This window comes from Panthera leo, chromosome B3 (assembly GCF_018350215.1).
Source record: "Panthera leo isolate Ple1 chromosome B3, P.leo_Ple1_pat1.1, whole genome shotgun sequence".
In the NCBI taxonomy this organism is placed as follows: Eukaryota; Metazoa; Chordata; class Mammalia; order Carnivora; family Felidae; genus Panthera; species Panthera leo.
In genome coordinates this window covers 58,735,877-58,758,331 of record NC_056684.1, presented here as the reverse complement: position 1 = coordinate 58,758,331, position 22,455 = coordinate 58,735,877, and the positions used below count along the sequence as shown (strand labels likewise).

At 39.6% G+C, this 22,455-nt stretch overlaps 1 protein-coding gene across 1 annotated transcript; it reads left to right on the top strand.

Moving 5' to 3' along the window:
• The first annotated feature begins 1,582 nt into the window (after positions 1-1,582).
• EIF3J (eukaryotic translation initiation factor 3 subunit J) lies at positions 1,583-21,204 on the top strand. The gene is made up of 8 exons (XM_042942168.1): positions 1,583-1,733; positions 1,821-1,924; positions 10,782-10,836; positions 11,335-11,426; positions 16,572-16,686; positions 19,059-19,220; positions 20,678-20,751; positions 21,066-21,204. Exons 1-8 carry the CDS (start codon positions 1,697-1,699, stop codon positions 21,195-21,197), a joined length of 771 nt encoding a protein of 256 aa, XP_042798102.1. The 5' UTR covers positions 1,583-1,696; the 3' UTR covers positions 21,198-21,204.
• Positions 21,205-22,455: the final 1,251 nt, after the last annotated feature.

The window sequence follows — 22,455 nt, the reverse complement described above, 5'->3', positions numbered from 1 at the left end:
TTAAAAGGCAGATTTTGATTCAGTAGGTCTGGGATGGGGTCTGAGATTCTGTATTTCTAACAAGCTCTCCAGATATGGCTGTAGATGAGGAATAAACTATGAGTAACTGGGCTGTACAAAATCTCTTTAAAGACCATGTTTATAAAATATGTATTTGTAGGGGCGTCCGGCTGGCTCAGTTGTAAAAGTAAGCAACTCTTGGTCTCCAGGTAGTCAGTTGGAGCCCCACATGGGGTGTAGAGATTACTTAAGTAAATAAACTTAAAAAATAAAATAAAATGTGTATTTTTAGACTCCCTGAAAAGATACACAAGAAATAGATAACAACTGTTGCTCCTAAAAAGAACAGAATGGCTGATCATTGTATATACCCTTTTATAACTTGGATTTTATACCAAGTACGTGTATTACATATTCGAAAATAAATTAACAACAAAAGTAAAGTAAAAACACCTGAAACTGCTCCTCTCTTAATACTCTGCAATGGAGCCCAGTGGCCCAAAGGGCAGAGTGCAGTTTAGCCCATCTTAAACCCTTTATTATGATCAGTTTACTTATTCAGCTTATGTCGAATGTTGCCAGTCAGGTCAGGGACCACAGGCATTCTTTCCACCGGAAATGCACGTGAGCAAATTTCACTTGGTCTTTCAAACTCCAGGTTCCGCAGAACTTACCCCAGGAAGCCTTTCATGCATCCTCCCGCCCCCCGCCGTTAAATTTACCTTTTTACATTTAACCTCATAATGCTTCTTTTTGTTGCAATCATCACACTGTGTCGAAATTTTGTTAACATGTCTATCTTTGCTACTTGATTGTGCGCTCCTTGAGGACAAGGCTAGAGAGGACAAGGCCTAGCGCAGACCGACTTCCGAAATTATTCTGCGAAAGAATCATGTACTGGCTGGCCTCAAGGGGCTCACAGGAAGGGACAATCCTCGAGTTCTGGGGCTCTCTTCGATCCCTTCGTGAATAACTCAAGGCAAACGCGCCAGGAGCTGAATTCGAGTACCTTGGCTGAGAAGGCCGCCAAGAATGCGGCCCTGTCCACTTGCTCCTTCCCGGGCGCCCGGTCCTAGCCGGCGTCCAGAGCAATCTCCCCTCGTCCAGCGCGCGACGCCTCCTCCGGGGGTCGGGGCCGCGGGTCCGCCGCCCCCACTGGCGGGCGCGGCTTGGAAAGCTTGGGGGTCTCCTTGGTATCCGCCAACAGCTCCGGGCGGCGGCCACAGTGAAGACAGGGAGGGCGCACCCGGCCGGTCGGGGCGGGGCTGCAGTTGGCAGGGAAAGGGTAGCAACGACGGGCGAGCACCAAGCGCCAAGGAAGGCGCGCTTCTAACTTCCTCGCACGTATGTTTCCTCGCCGGGACCCACGCTGGGGCAGCCGTCTCCTGTGCGATTCCTCTCTCCCCGCCCCGCTACCTCCAGGACCACTACCTCCACGCTGTGGGGTAAGGAACACTCAGTCTCCCTCTCCCGCCGACTCCCGCGCTGTCGGCCGCATTCCACGCCCCCTTCACGCCCGCGCGCGCGTCGCCGCTGCCGCCGCCGCCAGAAGAGGCGGGGCCTGGGCCCCGGCGCAGAGTCAGCCACGGTCCCAGCCTGCCCCGCGCCGGCCAACGAGAGCAAAGTCAGTGACTCACCTCCGCCGCGCTAACTCCTCGCTAGCTCTCCCCTCACACACGCTCACACCCGGTTCGAGATGGCGGCGGCAGCAGCGGGGGACTCTGACTCCTGGGGTGAGGGGAAGTTACGAGGGACAGGGGCTGGGCCGGCGCTGGCCCCAAGCTGAATCGGGCACTAACGCGGCTCGCTCTCTTCCGTAGACGCTGACACGTTCTCCGTGGAAGACCCGGTGCGGAAGGTGGGGGGCGGCGGCACCGCCGGCGGGGACCGCTGGGAAGGCGAGGACGAGGACGAGGACGTCAAGGTGGGTGCGGGCCGGTACTCCGGGCCTCGCGGGAGCGAACTGGCGCTGTCTCGGGCGGGGATGCCCGCCGAGGGGCGAGCTGGTGGACTCTGGGCCCAGGGGCGCCGCCCGAGCCTGCGGTCTACGGGTCCAGACGCGAGCGTAGGGCCCCCCGGTGCCCTCCTCCCCTACGCTCGCCGGCCATTTGGGCCGGAGTCGAGCAGCGTGGCCTTTTGGATTTCCTTGGCGAGGGCGGTGGCGGCCCCGGCCCCAGCCCTTCTTTAAGGGTCTGCGTCCCGGCCTGGATCCCACCCTCCAGTTGGCGACGGGAGGTGACAGCAGCGGCCGGGCCCGGCCCACGTGCAAACTTCGCGGTCTGGAGCCACTCGCCAGAATGATCTGGGAAGTTGGGCATTGAGCCCAATGGTTTATCCCATATGGAAAGTCTTACAACCACCTGCCTGTTTGAGCTCAGGTATCCCTAGGGACAGTAACTCATTTTTGTTTCTGAAGGCCCATTTGTAGAGTTTGTTGGAGCAGTTTGATGAATGAAATATTGTGCTTTAATTTTAGCCTTCCCCCCCCCCCCCACAAGACAAGTAGAAACAGTAAAGTTTACAAAATAACTTTAGACTACCCTCTCCCCACCTTGTTGTAAAAACCGAGTACTGAGATAGCCAGCAGTTAAGTTGTCAGAAACCTAGGTAGTCCTGGGAAAACGGAGAGTTGACGGAGTGAGTTATTTATTCGCATACGAACGACGCTTAAGAAAATATTGGTTAGAATAGAGGAGGGGGCCAGTGTTTTTTTCCTATGCCTTGTTGATCTGAACCAGATTTATCCTTGTCGTTTGTTGTTGAAAACTCCTGGGGACTCATATTGGTCCAGATGACATTATGACTAGTGCATTCATTTTTTTTTTGTTTTTAGTAGTTAACAAACATCTCAAGCCCAGAATGTTAAGATTCTTTCTAACAGAACTCTCAAAATCTTTTTACATTTGTGCAGAGTTTTTATGAATTGAGAAGATGGTTTCTCTTGGTTTTGATTCACTTAGTGTTTTACTTTCCTGACTTATACCCTTCAACACATATAAGTCCTTCTGCTTGAGCTGAAAAAATTTAAATAGGTATCACTATGAACTTAATACTACTTATGTTTGGATTTTTTTTTTTCTCCTGAGTCTGATGAGGTGGATGTCTACTTTATTGAACAGCTTGAGGTCCAGAAATAATGTGAGTTCTGCACACATTGGGGTTAATAAGTGAGTAGTGCTATTGTGCATATACTTAGATGCTTCATTTACTTGTTGTATAGACATGGGAATGGATTGTGTATCATTCTCATTGCAAGATATTAGTTACCTTACTACATTGTAACAGATTTTCTATTTTGAGCATTTAGTTCACATTTGTCCTTTCACTTTTTCTGTGCTTACTGGATGCAGCAGTTAGGACATCTGTTCTGACTATTGGGAATAATTCAGCAAATGAGAAGAGAGAGAAATCAGGAAAGAAGTACCAGAAAATGAAGCTTGAAGGGAGTAGTCTGGACTAATGCTATGAAGTAACCTGCCTGTGATTATTGGATCTAAATGGTGTCATTCCTGATAAATATAATTCTTACCACTTGGAACTAATTTTGGAGATTTACAGGTTGTAAGGGACCATAAAGGTCATCTTGTCCAGTCACTCTTTTAGTGCAGAATTTTTCTTTTATGCAAATATCTTATTTCTTTTACATAAACATTGAAGTTGATCTTGGAGAAAAAAGCTGAACTTGTCCATTTTATTTCTCACTTGAAATGTTGGTTTATTTCTATTGAATTTCTTCAAGATTCCCAAGGTATGTTATTCATGGAGTAATTTGATTCCTCTGCTTTAGAATCAGACAGACCTAGGTGTATATTATTGCCTTGACATTTTCTATATTTGTGGTCATAAACAAGTTTTTTTACTCTTTCCTTTTAGTTCCCCAATCTAAATTGTCCTTACAGGAGATAACTTCAGGGGGTTGTTCTGCATTTTAAATGATCTAATATGTCTAGCATTAGGCATAGTTGCCTAGCACTTGGGAGGCACGCAAATGTTAATACTCTCTTACTTCAGGATGTTGCCTTCATTTTTCTGGCTTGTGGGAAATACCCTGTTTAGATCCAGTATCTGGGTTTATTTTGTGCCACATTTTGTGATTTCCTGAGCTCCAGGGGACTCTCCACGATGGCTCTTTACTGTGAATTTTGTGTTTTGAATGGAATGATTAACAAGCAAGTTTTTGCTTGTTCAGTTTACCAGTCTAGAGTTGAATTTTGTCACTTTGGATGGTAATGAGTAGTACCAAATTTCTGAATTTTGATGTTTTAATACATAATCCTGTTGTAAATATATGAAAACAAAGCTTAGTTTTCACAAGATCAAATAATCATAGCCTTTAAATAGTATAATATATGCATTTTTTTAAGTCTTCAAAGGTAAGATGTAGAAACAGAATAAGTTCTTCGCTTTGTGTTGTCATCTAGTGTTTAACTTTTAAGAATATAGATTTAGTGTCATTTGTAATATCCTGAGAAATGAAAGGAAAACTGAGGTCTTTGTTGCAGTAATTTGCTTCAGTAGTTTACTGTTCTTCAGTAGACATTATAACATTTTGCTGTCCTTGACTTAGTTGTCTGGCAGTGACAGAAATGGATTTAGGAGAAACTATAGAATTGTTAATCATGAGGAGAGAAGGGAGAGAAGCTGTGCTTCTTCCCAATTAAAAACAAGAGAACTAGGTGTGCCTGCTTGGCTCAGTCAGTAGAGCATGAGACTCTTGATCTCTGGGTTGTAAATTTGAGTCAACTGTTGGGTATAGAGATTACTTAAAAATAAAATCTTAAAAAAAAAAAAGAAAAGATGAGAACTAGGAAAATAGTCTCATGTCATGGGCTGGCTTTATTTTACCTTTCTTGCTATCCTGATGTTATGCAGAGGTAGGGAGGAAGTGTTCACTTGGCATATGTCACTGGGCTCCTTCCCCATTGCTGGAGTGATGTGTAGGTTGTGTTAAGGCAATGAGTGCATATCCCCTGCAAGCAGGGACAATACAACTTTTACTTTATTTTACTAGTCTCCTAGTATTTCAATAGAATAGATTAAAAGCCGGATTTATTCAAGTTGTATAGAATTGTTTTGAGAAAACTGGCTGTGTTCAAGCATCTCTGGCATTTGCACATATAATGTTATTATACAATTCTTTTTAAAAGATCCGAGAATAAACTTTGTTGAAAACTGCCTGACTCATCCTACCCATTCAACTATCTGTTAGGATCGTATCCTGCTTAATAGCCTAAATCTACCAGAGTAAGGACATTTTTCAAGCATTAGAAATAGCATTTCTGAAGAAGGGGAGATTTTTGGGAAATACTCAGAAGGTGGGCATTTTGCCAGGAAATGGGTATCTTGAAGTGTGTAAGTTCTTATGAAAAATTCCAAACATAAACAGAACTAAAGAGAAATTTAAATAAATCCATGAGCAATCTTATTTCTTCTGTATCTCCACTTAACTATTCTCCCCTAACCAGGTTATTTTGAGGAAAATCTCAATTATATCATTTCAGTACCCTGGCAGTTTTTATAACTAGTAAGTTTTTAGTTAGGAAGTGTTTTGTTTTGTTTTTTTTTAACGTTTATTTTTGAGAGAGAGAGGGAGACAGAGGATCCAAAACAGGCTCTGTGCTGTCAGCACAGAGCCCAATGCAGGGCTCGAACCCACAAACCATGAGATCATGACCTGAACCGAAGTGTAACGCTTAACTGACTGAGTCACCCAGGCGCCTCAGTTAGGAAGGATGTTTGGTGTTGAAAATGTGTTTGTCATGCTGGATGACTGAAAATAAATAAGCCATTTGTTTAGTGTTCATTGTCTTGATACTGCTTTAGCCAGGCATTTGAAGTAGGATTGATTAATAATAGTTCCACATGTGAAACTGGTAGGCATTGAGATGGAATTCAACGGAGTGCTTAGCCATAATACATAGTAGGATGTTAAAAACTTAATGAATAGAATTAAATGAAGTAGACTTTAGAGGCAGGTACCTTAGCTTCCAGAAACCAGCATAGTTTTGAGATGATGGAAGAACATTTAGGCTTCTTTTAAGAACTGAACTTTGCTGGGAAGTCTAGACTTGCCAGAAGCCTGTTACACAGTTGTGAAGCCTCTCAGAGCACGTCAGTACAGCTTACAGAACATCAGTAAAAGACTCTTTTTCTGCAAAAGGTTATTTATCTAAACCAAATTACTTAAAGGGAAGTAAAAGAGTATATGTTAATTAATGGACTCTTGCTATGGGGCAGAAGAATTTTACTGCTCCTTTGAAGCTACTTCTGTTTGATGATCTATAAATACATCTTGCTTAAGTTGGAAAGCATTTTCAGCCCTAAATGTGTTCTCTGATTGCATGTGACATTCTGTAGTTGTGCATTGTAAAAATGACAGATCAGCCAACTACTGGCTGTATTATTAGAAATGTTTAAAAAGCAGGGTTTAAAAATTTTGTTTTCAGTTCTCAGTCATGTTCAATTGGGAAGTAGGTTTTAAACTTGAAAAGCAGCCATCTCTTTCAGAGCAAAGGCTCAAATGATGTTGGGTGTGTATCTGTAGAAGAGTGTAGATTAGCAAGAGATTTATAAACTGCCTCTGTTCTTTTTTTTTTCTTTTAATTTTTTTTAATGCTTATTTTTGAGAGAGAGACAGAGCACAGGTGGGGGAGGGGCAGAAAGGGAGGGAGACAGATTCCAAAGCAGGCTTCAGGCTCTGAGCTGTCAGCACTGTGCCGGATGTGGGGCTCGAATCCACAAACCATGAGATCATGACCTGAGACGAAGTTGGACGCTTAACTGACCAAGCCATCCAGGTGCCCCTAAACTGCCTCTGTTCTAAGGAAGGTAGCTAGCCATTTTAGGAGAGCAGCCTTGGTGGCTCAGCCAGTTGGGTGTCCAACTTCAGCTCAGGTCATGATCTCCTGGCTCGTGAGTTCAAGCCCCATGTCAGGCTCTGTGCTGACAGCTCAGAGCCTGGGGCCTGCTTCGGATTCTGTGTCTCCCTCTTTTTCTGCCCCTCCCCTGCTCATGCTCTGTCTCTGTCTCTCCTTCAAGAATAAATAAACATCAGAAAAAAATTTTTTAATTGAATATTACAGTTGGAAGATCTATTAGCTACCAAAAATTGGGTAAGGAATTTACTTGGTTATTGATAAGTATTCTCTGGAACCAAATAACCATTTAGAGCTTACTAAATTACAGACTTACTCTCTGTTTAAATGTGTTAAATTTTAGGTGTTTCTCTAAGAACGTTTTTGAAATTTTATCTGAACTTACTGTCAGCATTTACAAAGTCCTAGTGTTTACAGCAAATTGGGCAGATTTTGACCTTACATTTACTTTTTAGGCGCTGGCAAATTTTATAACTAAGGAAACAAAAACTCTAGTTCTTGGGGAAAACTACCTGGCCTTATGCTGTGGGAATTACGTCTATTTGGAAGTCTCTCTGTTGACTTCACTATGCTCCCTTCTTTAGGGACTTGTCCCCAGTCAGGGCAGCCTTGTTTCAAGCACTTTGGGGTGAGGGTGACAGGCAGAGCTTGCCTTTCATGGTCCTTTTATGAACGCAGGAGCAGGTGCCATAGCTGTTCCCAGGACTTGTTGATAGGACCACTGCTTTTGCTACTAAAATCCATTCTGTGGTGGAATCTAGGTAGCCTCATTATGTCAGCCCTGATGGGACAGTTTAACTTGAGTGTCTGGAATAAGATTTATACTTTGATTTAGGGAAACCAGGAACTGGGATAGGGGTGGTACATAGAGTTGGTATAAATGAGATATTGAGGGCTCAGGGATATGGATGGGGGTTGGGTGATGTTTTACTGGGAAAGGGAACTGAGAAATTCTCCTGATGTATCTGTTTCTCCATGTTGGAGGTATTGGGATGGAGCTGCTCATTTTTAGCTATACCTCTCCCCTCTTGGCCTCCTGGTACCAGAGGCTGCTAGACTTGTTTCTTAAAATTAATAGAAAACCATCACAGGCAATTTGAGGTAGGTAACTGGTATAGTTGTAGCTGGACACATCACTCTGTGCCATACCCTTCCTTTGATGAGCTTTCCTGCAATTCCAGGGGAGCTCATTCCAGAACTGATTGATAGAATGAATTTTAGTGGGGAGGGACCTAGTTCTCAGATAGTTATGGTATACTTCAGGACTCCAGTAAGAAGTTGTTTACTATGACACTTTAAACCTGGTTCCTTCATTTGTTTTGTTTTGTTTTGTTTTGTTTTGTTTTGTTTTGTTTTTGTTGGTTGGTTTGGTTCATTCATTACTTTTCACTGAGATTTTGGGATAGCTATCTGAGGGCCTAATGTTCTTACCTATAAAATGGAGAAACCACCATCTTACAGGACTTCGTGAGGGTTAACTGTGTTACTACATGTAAGGCCCTTTGCACAGTGCTTGGTGCAAAGTAAACACTTAGTAAATGCTTTATCATCATCATCATCATCATCATCATCATCATCATCACTATCATTAATAGAGAGTGGTGAATATGTACCCCTTTGAAGTAAGCAAATGGTCTTCCTGTCTGGAGCACCACCTAAGCAGGATATCACTCACAGACCCAGCTTTCTATATTATGTGAAGATTAAAACAATAACAAAAAACTCCTAGTAGTTAATTTTTATTTTCAACTCTAGGGTTCCTTTTGTACTGTGGTGTATTGATAACAAGCACTTAAGCAAACCAGTCAGATTATACAAACATTTGCTTTTTAATTTCTAACTCTTGTGTCTTAGATGTCCAAATAATGACTAGCAGGTATGTTTTCAGTCTGACCTGTGAGTTAAATTGCCAAGGTGAGGTGATTATAAAAATACTTTACTTTTATCCAAATTTCTTTCTACTCTGCTTACAGAGCCTATGATAGCCTTAATCAGGATTTTTTAGTTCTCTGGTGGACTTAGAGAGTTTTATTAAAATCGAGGTTTGTTTAGTTTAAATACCTAGACTGATTCATTATGAGCTGTCTTGTTATAAAACAGAAGCTTGGTGTCATAGTTATGGCACATTAGTCAGCCTCTACATCTTCCAGCAGCAGCAGAGCCTCTTGCAATCCTGTGGTTCAGCTTCAAATGGCTATCCCTATTAAACTTAAACATTCTAAAGTCTCTGGAACCTTTAGAAAATTGTTTGATAATCAGTTTATATTTAGTTCAATGACTGTGTTAGGTGTAGAAAAGACAAGAGTATAGATCAACCTTAAAGTGCCCTACCCAAGTTAGGGAGTGGGTTCAATAAGCTATTGATCAGCTCTTGACTGCTCTTAAATACTGGGCTTAAATATTATATAGATTTAATTCATTAATCAGGGTTGTGTTGTATACCAATAATTGTGTTGTATAGGTTGTGTTGTATATCAATAATTGAGCCATTGGCTAGAATGTTGGATGTTTTCACATTTGGGAAAGTAAGAAATATAAAGTCCTTTTAATTTTTTATTTAAAACAACTGCAAATTACTTTAAGAGAAGTAGTTTTGGCTTGGTTGTCTTGTGTTGTGTTAACAGACAAGTTGATATAAAATTTCATATGGAAAAACAAACATGCAAGAATGGCCAGGAGAACACTAAAAAGCCTGAAAACCTATAAGAGAGGGAACCAGCCTTGACCTACATAAAAACATACTATAATTAATTAAAGTAATGAAAGCAGTGTGGTATTGGTGCATGAAGAGACAGTAGACCTGTGGGAAAGCAGAAGTAGACCAAGTACCTGTGAAAACTTAGTATGTGGCAAATCACAGGGCTCAGGTATACTTTTTAATAACTGATGCTATGACAATTAGGTAACCATTTAGAAAAAGAGTTAGATCCATACTTCATACCACACAAAAGAAAAAACTCCATATGGACTAGAGATCTAAATAAAAAACAATGAAAGCATACATGTTTTAGAAGAAACTGACTTGATGAAATTCACCGACAATAAAAAGAAAAGACTGATAAATTTTACTGCATAAATGTGGTGGGGTGCATATGCTTCGTAGGGAAACACTAGAAATATTTCCATTAAGAACAACAAGGCAGGGGTGCCTGAGTGGCTCAGTTGGTTAAGCTTCTGACTCTTGGTTTTGGTTCAGGTCATGATCTCAAGTTTTGTGAGTTCAAGCCCTGCATTAGGCTCTGTGCTGACATCACTGGAGCCTGCTTGGGATTCTGTCTCCCTCTCTCTCTGCCCCTCCCCCACTTGCTCTCTATCTCTCAAAAAAAAAAAAACCAAAAAACAAAATAATGATGCCCATTATCTCTGCCATTATTCACAGTGTACTAGAGGTTTAGCCAGTGCAGTTAGATAAATCAGTTGTGGAAGCATAAGAATTGGTAAAGAAGTAAAGCCATTTTCATTTACAGATGATATTATAGTACACCTGGAAAACCCTAGAGAATCAATGAAAGTGACAAATTAACATGTAAAAACCAATTGTATACACAAATAATAACCAGTTAGAGGACATAACAGGGAAGAAAAAAAAAACCCTCCAATTTACAGTAGGAACACATAAGAGAAATACTTAGGAACAAACTTGAAGAGAAATTCACAAAATCTCCAAGAGGGAAACTTTAAAACATTCCTTGAAAGATACAGAAATAGACTTGAACAAATGGAAAAACAGCCCTTTTCCTTGGCTAGGATGGCTCAACATTATGAAGATGTGCATTTTCCTAACATTAATTTACAATTTTAATGCAGTACAAAAAAAAAAATACACACTTCTTTCTGTGGAGTTAGATAAGTTGCACATGGAAAAGTAAACAGGCAAGAATTATTAATAGAAGTCCTTTTCTTTAGGATAACTGGGATGATGATGATGATGAAAAAAAGGAGGAAGCAGAAATAAAACCAGGTGAGCCACTGGGGTTCCTTCATTTTTGGTTTTATATCTTGGTGAGCATGTAATACTTAAGACAAATGACAAAATGCTTGCAAAATTGAAAATTTTTGTGTTGAGAAACCAGACACCCTTCCATTCTCACTTTATTCTCTTCTCCTCCCATCTCTTCTCTCCCCTCAAAACATAATCAGATTGGATACTGCCTGCCACTTTCTGTTTGAGTGCTGCTGTTAGGAGACAGTAGAGGAGGGTGTGATCTCATATTTTAATAATCTAAATCCTGCTGAAAGCACTGGGGAAATATGAAGGGAGATGTTTGAGTCCTAGGGGTCAGATCAGAGAAGAGAAAGGAAGAGTCCCAGAACTTTCCCATTGTTATTCACGAGTAAATCACCATATGAAATTGGAGCTAGGAGAAGTTTGGTCTTTTGAAGTATATTATTGTTATGTCTGTCTCATCCACAAACTGGAAAATATTCAAGGTAACTGTGATTAAAACATTTCTTTCAGAAGTAAAAATTTCAGAAAAGAAAAAAATAGCAGAGAAAATAAAAGAGAAAGAACGGCAGCAGAAAAAAAGGCAAGAAGAAATTAAAAAGAGGGTAAGTAATATTCATTTCCTGAAATACAGAATTCTCACATCAGTAATGCTACATTGTCTTAATAGACAGCAAGTATTACCTAGCAGTCTGACGGGCTTTGTAAAGACAATAAATGGACACTATTAGAGAAGTAAATCCCCAAACTGAATTCTGTGTCTCCCTCTCTCTTTGCCCCTCTGCCTCTTGCGCGTGCTCTCTCTTTCAAAAATAAATATTTAAAAAAGCCCCTCAAAATAAAAGTAGATAAATTATCATAATGAATAATTATGCATGTCACCTAAATTTAACAGTTGCTAATATTTTGCCATATTTGCTTCATCTTTTTTTGTTAAAATCAAGTAAATAAAATGTGCATTTTATCTTTAAATACTTCAGTATGCATCTTTGAAAAATCAAAGCTGTTTCTCACATGATTACGTATCTAATAGGATGAACAGTAATTTTTTAATGTCATCTAATATTCAGCGTATATGGGTTGGTTTTTTTGTTTGTTTTGTTTTATTTTGTTTTTTGAGAGAGAGAGAGTGCACAGACAGGGAAGGGGCAGAGGAAGACAGAATCTCAAGCAGGCTCCACGCTCAATGTGGAATCTAATGTTGGGCTTGATCTCATGACCGTGGGTTCGTGACCTGAGCTGAGATTGAGTCGTACCCTTAACGAAGTGAGCCACCCAGGTACCCCTATATGTGCCCAATTTCTAATTGTCCCAAGATATCTTTTACATATGGTTTGTTTAAACAAGGACCTTAGATTCATTGCATTAGGTTGTTAACATATCCTAAGTCTCCTAGAGTATCTTTCTCTCTGTCTTAAAATGACAGTAAGGGCGCCTGGGTGGCTCAGTTGGTTAAGCATCCAACTCTTGATCTTGGCTCAGGTCATGATCTCATGGTTCATGAGTTCAAGCCCTGCATCAGGCTCTGGGCTGATAGCTCAGAACCTGCCTGGAGTTCTGTTTCTTCTTCTCTCTGCCCCTCCCTTGCTTATGCACATGCATGTGCTCTCTCTCTCAAATAAACTTGAAAACAAAAAGTAAAATGACATTCACTTATTGAAGGGAGGAGCCCATTTGTCGTGTAGAATATCCCACCTTTTTGATTTGTCTGATTGCTTACAGTTGCAATTTCCTGTAACTTGGCCGGTAAGTCTAAAAGTTTGATTGGATTCAGATTAAACATTTTTAATTGGAATGCTTTAGAGGTCATGCTATGTGCTTCATATTGCATCATATCACATCAAGAGTCACGTAATATCTGTCCTATTATTAGTGATGCTAAAATTGATGACTGGGTTAAGGTGGTAACAGTCTGATCCTTCTATTATAAAATTACATATTCTTGTAAGTAATCCAATTTCACATCAAGCTCCCACCCATTAGTTTAGTGTTAGTAATGATTGTTGCCTAATTATTTTATTATGGACTGCAGAATGGTGATTTTTCTCATCCAGTGACTTCTCTTCCATTTGTTACTGGCTGGCTTTTCTTCCTCCTCTTCTACTTGCTTTGCTGTTTGATTACTTTGATATGGTTTGTGCTAGAAAAGCAGAGTAAAAGCTTAATTGTTTTCTTGTAATCACTAATTTCCAGAGTAAGGAGGGAGTGTAATAGTAACTTCAAAGGGTTGAAAAATGAGGGGTTTGTGGGTTTTTTTCTTTTGAGTAAATTTGTAGATGTACAGGTTTTTATAAATTTTACTCAGATACAGTAATTATTCTTTTGATGCTCAAATTTTCCCAACTTTGGCCAGTAGGAAACCCTTTCAGTTGTTCTAATGTTCATCCTTTTGACAGAACCCTATTAGTCTTTGAAAACTTCTTGCTTTCTGGCACAATAAGTGCTGGGCTCACTTGGTAAACTCTCTTCTTTAAGCCTGGAATGTGCTACTTCCCTGAGGTTTTTAGTGGAAATGATGTTTAGAAGCCAAATCTAGTTGCTAGTAGTACTCAGCATTATTGAGGTGGCCTTGCCTTCTAGACCCATTTTTATAGGTGAAGCTAGGAAAGAAATAAATGCATGAGTATATGTGTTGTGTATGTCAGCGTTAGTTCATGGATTCTAATAATGGTAACATAATTGTTTATTTGCTTTTCTACAATACCAGTAATACTAACAATGTTTGTAGGATTTCTTTGCAATTCTTTTTGCATTGAGAATATATCCTCTAAGGATGTATAATTATGTTCTGGGTTCTAAAGTCATTTGTATTATTTTGTGTCAGTATGTCTTTTGATACACATTTTAGAGTTATTTGTTACCGTTTCCATTTTTAAAGTTTTATTTTTTATGTAACTTTATTTTTTAAACATGAAATAATGTTCAGAAGGCAAAACCATACAAAAATGGTACACTCAGAAAAGTCGCAAACATCCATTCCTGTCCTGTCCTCTCCTCTCCATCCTGTTCCCTGTCACCCCCTATAATAAAGCATTTTCACTAGTTTTTGGTTTATTCTTTTTTTGTTGTTGTTTTTTGTAGCTGTATGGTATTCTGTTGCTACAAATATGTACCATATTTTATTTCACCAGTCTTCTAGTCATGGGCAGCTGGATCTTTTTTCCCCATTCCTGTACTTGAACTAACAGTGCTTCCATGAATAGCCGTATCTGTGTGTCATTTTTAATGGGTATAGTCATATTTGTAGGATAGATTGTCAAATGAGAGATTGATGGGTCAGAGGGCAAATTACATTTGTAGTCTTGCCAAGGGTTCTCAAATTGCCCTCTGTATGGGGTTGTACCAGTTTGCATTTGCCAATAATGTATCAGAGTGTGTTTCCCCAGTCAGGGACATTTTAGATACTTTTAAAATAATTTATACTTGCATATCAAAAATATTTACATGTGTGTTTCTATGATCGGAACAAGCAATAGAAACTTAGAACTCAGTCTAAGAAGCCATCTTGGTTAGATCTTTCTTGGTCATTGAAGTTAGAATTTGTACTTCCTTTGTTGGGTCTTGGTATTTATATCCAACATAAAGAAACCTTATTAGTTAGAGTGTGCTCAGTTTGTCTTAAGTAAAATATTGAGTTAAGATGAGTTCAGTTTTGATGCAGGAAATACTTAATAATGTCCAGGTCTACAAAGACAGTTAAGTCAAGATATTTCCTTTTTTCTTTCTAGAAAGTATTCTGAGATTTCCTAACTTGGCATAATGACATTTCTCATTTTATCCTCTCCATGAGAAACAAAATATGATGTATTTCAGAAGTGGACTTGTGACTCAGAATCTGCAAGCTGCATAGACATAGTTAACTATGAATAGCACAAGTTCCCTTTACTTTTTTCCCACTTTAATGAATACTGTCATAGATTCTCCTTCATAGTAAAAGTGATACATTTGTTGTAGGAAGTATCACAGTATAAAGAAATGATATTCACTAAACTGTTGACTGTCAGAGAAGTAGAACTGGAAAATAACTGACAACTTCTGTTGTGTGTCTTTAAAATTTGTTGACAATGATAATGTGTTACTTTTATAATAATATAAAAATGTAAATAAGAGGAAAACTTTTTTTAAATTTTTTTATTGTTTATTTGCTTTTGAAAGACAGAAATGGAGCATGAGTAGGGGAGGGGCAGAGAGAGAGGGAGACACAGAATCTGAAGCAGGTTCCAGGCTCTGAGCTGTCAGCATAGAGCCCGACATAGGGCTTGACCTCATGAACTGTGAAATCATGACCTGAGCTGGAGTGGGATGCGTAACCTACTGAGCCACGCAGGTGCCCCAAGAGGAAAACTTTTTTTGGTGTTTTTGTTTTGTTTTGTTTTACATTTTTATTTATTTTTGAGAGACAGAGACAGAGCACATCTGGGGGACGGGCAGAGAGAATGAGACACAGAATCCGAAGCAGGCTCCAGGCTCCAAGCTGTCAGCACAGAGCCCGATGCAGGGCTCGAACTCACAAACTGTGAGATCGTGACCTGAGCCGAAGTCGGATGCTTAACTGACTGAGCCACCCAGGCGCCCCCAATTTTTTTTTTTTTTTTTTTTTTAATTAGAACGTGTGTGTGCACAAGTGGGGGATGGGCAGAGGAAGAGAGAGAGAATATTAAGCAGGTTCCTCACTCAGCATGTAGCCTGATGTGGGGCCCCATCCCATGACCCTGGGGGATCATGACCTGGATGGAAATCAACAAGAGTTGGATGCTCAACTGACTGAGCCACCCGTGTGCCCCCAAAACATTTTTTTTATGTTTGCATAGTACAGTTGGCCTTTGAACAATGTGAGGGCTAGGGGTGCTGACCCCTGCACAGTCAAAAAGCTACATACAACTTTTGACTTCCCCCAAACTTAACTATTAATAGCCTACTATTGACTGGAAACCTTACTGCTAACACAGTCAACACATAATTTTGTAGTTGTGTGTATTATATATCATATTCTTCCAGTAAAGTAAACTAGAGAAAAGAAAATGTTAAGAAAATCATGAAGAGAAAAATGCATTTGCTGTACTGTAAATACCAGAAAAAGTCTGAATAAGTGGACCCATGCTTTTCAGACCTGTTTTATTCAAGGGCCATCTGTATTGTCATATGGCTGTGCCATGTTTTATTCATTCTTTTGTTGAACATTTGGGTTATCTCTAAATTTATTGGAAATTATAAGTAATACTCCAATGGACATCCTTGTGGCTAAATGTTAGTGTGCATCTTTGGTTTCTTAAGATAAATACCTAGAAGTGCAATTGAGTCCATAAAGCATATAAAAGTTATTTTAAGACTTGATGCACATTACCAAGTTGCCCTAGAAAAGTTGTTTCAATCAATATACAGTCTTTAGCAGCAGAATGTGAGTGTGATTTTTCCCTTGTCTACAGTCTCAATTCCATATTTTTTAAAAAGGCTGTGGAAATAAACTCAGTCTTCTTGGGTTCTTAACTCAGCTCTCTCGCATTAGCAGCTGTGTTAACCTTCTGTTACCATGGACAGGTTGCTTAACCTCTCTGTGCCTCAAATTTTTTTGTGTAAAATCAGGATAAGAACATCTGAGGTGTTTAGAAGGATGCCTGAAATAAACACTTTATAAGTATTTGCTATTATTTATAATTTTGTGTTTATTAAAAAAAGTTCACACAATTCAAAAATGTACTGGTCATTCGTAATCCCAGCCGTTTTAAAATTTTCTTTCTATCTCATTTTAGTTAGAAGAACCTGAAGAACCTAAAGTGCTAACACCAGAAGAACAATTAGCAGATAAACTGCGGCTAAAGAAATTACAGGAAGAGTCAGACCTTGAATTAGCAAAAGAAACTTTTGGTAAGGTGCAGGGAGGGGGTGATTGCAGTGAAGTATTGAAGTTCCAAGTGCATGCGTGGAAGTCTTACTAGTTATGAAAGTTTAGAAAACATCTCCATTTTTGGCATAACAATACTGGCGAACTTAGATATTCGAAAGTAGTTTTTATTTTATATTTGAGGTTTCATTGCTTAAGGCAGAGTGAAATACATTTTCAGATTTTTTAATGATTATGTTCCGAGTATCACATAAAAGGTTATTAAGATAAATCATTGGACCTTTTCAAATAAAGTTTCCTGCTCCTTTAAATATATCAGCTGGATGAAATTTGGATGAAATGTGAGGTCTGTAGCTTTGAGGTTTAAATATTGAACTGACTATAGGGCTGTCCTATTGTCTTAAATCTGGATAAGAATGTCCCTGTGGGGGATTCACCTTCAGCTGTGCCTCTGCTCAGGATCATTCCTTTCTGTGACCCTTCTTGGCCCTCGCCATACCCAGTCTTTAGAGGGCTTCCATTTCTGTGTGTCATGCTACAGTTGTGAGTGGTACATGAGATGAAAAACATATTCAGGATCCTGTATGTATGGAAGTTCAGAGTGTTCTAGGGGGAGAGTAACATGACATGAAGGGGAAAGTAAGAAACATGGCCAAAGAAATAGTTAAAAGTTCTCCCTTTGTTTAATTAAGCTCATTGTTGTCATTACCTATTGTGTACTTTTCAGAGTAGAAGATTATGTTGAAAGAGTTAAAGAGCTTTGAAACCTATAGCTAATTGTATCCCCATCCTTCCTGTTCCTTAAAATGGATCAGGAAGGCTGACAAGTGATCATTGTCCTTTCTGTGGGAGATGTGATTTTCTCACTCTGGGAGTTGCTGGCAACCTGAGGAGTTACTTTGGGTGCTCCTGTGCACTGGCGTGTGCTTGGCAGATCTTAACCTGCAGAGGGCACACAGCCATTATCCAGTGTCTTCATAGCATGGTAACAGCCAGCCAAGTGTTTATTAAAGAAAAGAGTTTACATGCTACTTAAAAATTCTAAAATGGGACAATTATGGATTGCAAGGCAAAAACATGGATTCATACAGCCATCATTTAGTTAATAGGGTTTTAATGTTGTATTTCTCATACTAAAATACTAAATCAGTGATACTGTTAACTCAATTTGCTATTGAGGAAGATACAAAGTGTACTGTCTCTTAGCCTAGAATCCTTTTAGGCCAGATTCTTTCTGTTGGGATTTTTTAAAAATTTTTTTAAATGTTTATTTACTTTTGAGAGAGAGACAGAGCATGAATGGGGGAAGGGCAGAGAAGGAGGGAGACACAGGATCCGAAGCTGGCTTCAGGCTCTGAGCCGTCAGCACAGAGCCTAGCCTGATGGCGGGGCTTGTACCCACAAACTGTGAGATCATGACCTGAGTCGAAGTCGGATGCTTAACCAACTGAGCCACCCAGGTGCCCCTCTGTTGGGATTTTAATACATGGCTTACCCCTCTTAGCTTCTGGAGTCAGCTGCATACTTTGACAGGAGCCATCTGGGTTTTTGTTTTGTTTGCTTTTTCCTTCTCTTCCCATTTTACTGTGGCCTATTTTTTTTTTTAAGTTTATTTATTTTGAGAAAGGAACAGGGGAAGAGGGGCAGAGAGAGAGAATCCCAAGCAGGTTCCATGCTCAGCATGGAGCCCGCCGTAGGGCTTGATCCCATGACAGTGGGATCATGACCTGATCCGAAAGCAAGAGTCAGCCGCTCAGCTGATCCACCCAGGCCCTCCCCTGCTGCAGGCTATTCTTAGACATAGACTTTAAAAACATCCTTTTTGTGCCAGGGACGCTTTTGGTGCTGTGGTGAAAACTACAGGTTTCCTCTTAATATGATGTTTTTTTAAATGCAGAAAATAAAATACATAGAATTTTACTTACTAAGGAAGTCTGTTATATTGAAATAGGTATAATGTTAAAAAGACGAGATACAGTAATAATGTGCTTTTTTATTAATGCAGTAAATAAGATCTAGTGGCAGGTCTATCTAATAAGTAATGTGATTTGAAAGTAATGATGACTGAAACAATATTTTAAGAGAACTACAACTGTAATGTGATATGAAAATATCTGATCTTTACTAGTAACAGGTTTTTGCTAGTTATAACCACTGTGATTTATTGCCTATAATCAAAATGGAAGGAAATGCTGAATTAGAGGTTAATGAAAATAAAGTTGTAATCTTTGATCCAGATTTGCAGACCTGCTGAATTCTGTCCAAGAACTCCAGTGGACCCAGGTTAAGAAACTCTGCTTTAGCATGAAATAACAGCGTTGTTCAGATACCGAATTGGTTTATAAACCTAAAAAAAATCTTTCTGATATTTTTAGTGCTCCCTCTTCTCCTGCAGGTGTTAATAATACAGTTTATGGAATAGATGCTATGAACCCATCTTCAAGAGATGACTTCACAGAGTTTGGAAAGTTACTAAAAGATAAAATTACACAATATGAAAAGTCACTATATTATGCCAGTTTTTTGGAAGCCTTAGTTCGAGATGTGTGTATTTCACGTAAGTAATTCTAATCTCTACTTCTGTAGGTGGATTTTAGTAACAGCCCATCATAGGAGGATGGAGGTTGACTTATTTTGGGATGCTATAATAGACTTAGGATTTCCTTTTCAGAAGTTACCTTGGGAATGTTCTGCAAATACCCAGTGAGTTTGAGTGGTTTTGTTTTTTTGAGGCTCTCTTCTTAATTTTTTTAAAATGGCTTCCCAAAGGGACATCTGGACTTTGCTGATACAAAGCTGATAAAACACTAGCTTATTCTTTTATCTAATTAGATCTTTAAAAAAAATTTTTTTTTTAACGTTTATTTTGAGACAGAGAGTGCAAGCAGGGTTGGGGCAGAGAGAGAGGGAGACACAGAATCTGATGCAGGCTCTGAGCTGTTGGCTCCCCTTATCTAATTATATCTTAAATGGACGAGGAAGTATCTTTTGGGGAAAATTGTCTCTCCCCATACGGAATTTTAGAGCTGAGTGCAACCATAGTAAGTGTTCATTTTACAAACAAGGAAGCCTGTGACTCTAGGTTTAAGTTGCTCAACAGAACAGGTACCTATATTCTGGGTCTGTGGGTGTGGTGCCATGCCCTGAAAGGAGTCATACATTTCAGAGACAGGGTGTGTGGGAGTAAAAACCAGGGGTGGTGTGGCACTAATGTGGAAGGGACTGTTTTTGCTAGCACTGCTGTTTTTAAGATCGAGAAAAAGGAATTCTACACGATGAACTTTCAATTGGGATTTCCTTGAGAAATCATTACTAATTTGGGTGTTCTGAATTTGATTAGTGATATACCCATAGTTGGTATTTTATTTACATATACTTTTTTTCTTCTTTTTGAAGGTGCTCTCCAACCAAAACTGAAACTCTTTTTTGGTAGCTAAAAACTGCTGTGTTTCAGCTTGGTATTTTTATAAGGATCAAAGGATGTGTTGTCCACTAATCAGACTTGTCTCCTAGTAGGATACTGAGATTTCTGAGATAACCTGTTTTCATTCTGGTTCCCATGGTAGAAGGGGTAGAAAATAGAGACCCTAAAGGGTGGGGAGTTGTAATTTGTAGTTTTAAGAATGGTTGTTCCATGTTCATTCAGCCACTCCTCAGTGTGCATCGAGGATGTGTTGTGGAAAGGCATGGTGATCCTCCGTGTGTTTATTTTTTTGCCCCCTCACATGTTTAGATTGAGTTAAGGAGGTATGGTAGGGGACAGTATGAGCTCTAAAGACACTTTGGGTTTCTTTTTGAACAATGGTGTCTTGGTTATTTCAGGTCATTATAAAATTTTTGTTGCTGAGTTTTCTATTTTACGTTAAATAGTTCTGATTTGTGAGCCTAGCCATAGACTGAATCGCGATTCTTTACCATCTTATGTTTAACAGGACAAATTCATAGCCTTTTTAAAGTTACTGAAGCTAATGATGGACAAAGTAGAGGTGGTAATTCCTTTTTCTTTTTTTTTAGTGGAAATTGATGACTTGAAAAAGATTACCAATTCATTGACTGTGCTTTGCAGTGAAAAACAAAAGCAAGAAAAGGTAAGGGCAAACATGCAAGGGAGATGCCTATCACATTAGGATGGGGGTGTGGGGCATAATATTCTCAGTGTACTGGGAGCCTGAACTAAAATTTAAATTGGAATAGAGCTGGAGCCTGAGTGCCATTACTGTCCTTTTGTTCACAGACATGGTCAGAGTTTTCTTTTGGAACAGAAATTGCTTTGGGTTAGGTCTGAGATCTCCCCTAAAGTTTTTTTGTTGCCAGAGGCTTTAGTGTCTCTGTGAGGGTTTCTGTACCAGAAAAAGGTGCCCACAGTGGACAGTCTCATGAATTAACTCTCTTTTGTCTTTAGCAAAGCAAAGCCAAAAAGAAGAAGAAAGGCGTGGTTCCTGGAGGGGGATTAAAGGCCACCATGAAAGACGATCTGGCAGATTATGGTGGTTATGATGGAGGATATGTACAAGACTATGAAGACTTCATGTGACATTTTATCTTCTCCTGGTGTCTTCTTTCTGTTGCCCACAATCCCTTCAACATGTAGCACAACTTCCTTTCCTTTCAGTTCTGCCAAATGCTACAATCAGAAGTGCAGTATCTTTTGTGCTGGTTATTTAACCCCTTGACACTTAGGTGCTAATGTGCGAATGAGGGAACTTGGATCTTGCTGCCAAGGGGTTAAAATTGGGAACCTCAGTTGCTACTAAATCATAGTTTAAAAAAACAAGCGTAATAATGTTGTCATTGTTGCTCTCTGATTCCATAGCAGCAGTCACTGAATTGGAAACAAAGGTTGCAACATGACAAAAATTGTGTAGTATTTACCAGCACCATTCAGTAATACAGCCTTAACCATACCTCCTTGAACTACTTCATAACTTGTCAAGAAAAGCAGTTTGCAGCAAGGGCATGCCGTGTGCACCTAGTATTAAAATTGCTTTGTCTTAAAATTGAGCGTGAGGATATTAAAAATACATTGTGAAGAAGACTGCTTATCTCAGAGTGAAGATACAACGGCTGAAAAGCACTAGCTTGATACTTAAAAATCAAATGACCAAAACCCTCCAACTTTGAAGCTGAAGAAGGTAGACCTCCATTATTGTGTTGCATTACAAGTTGTGGAATCTCTTGAATGCATAGACTGTCTAGTTTCTATTTATCAGACTGTTCTGACGGAGTGCTTCAGACGGGGGAGGGAAGCTCTTTACCTGTTTCATTTCCCTGATTTCAGTGTCTGAACAATCCTCCTTTGTTCTCCTGGGCTGCAATGGAACAACTTTAACAGGGTTTTGGCATTTCCTTTCCTTTATAAAACATGCTCAGCAAACTGCACCAGTTGACTACAGTTTGGTAAATTGTTATGTTAACAATTATGACATCTGCAATGTTTTATAAAGCAACTAATTTAATAAAATCACTATTGTGAGGACTTAAATTTTGTGTTAACTCCCAAGAGATATTTTTGGAGAGTATAGAACAACAGCTCTTGGGACTAGAGTTCTCTGTATACTTACAAAGCTATTAATAAATGCCTGATGAGCAGTTAACAGCTTTAAGACAAAAATGATGTGCCAGGCCTGATTAGTGTCACCCTAGAGCGACAAAGGTATAGGGCTGCCTTCCTCTCCTTATTTATTTGGGCAAATTATTTGCTTGTTTAGATAGTAAGGCCTAACTCAGTACGGAGAAGAGCTTATTTATTTGGAGTAATTGAGCTTATTACTCAGGTTACGGCTGTAAAAGCA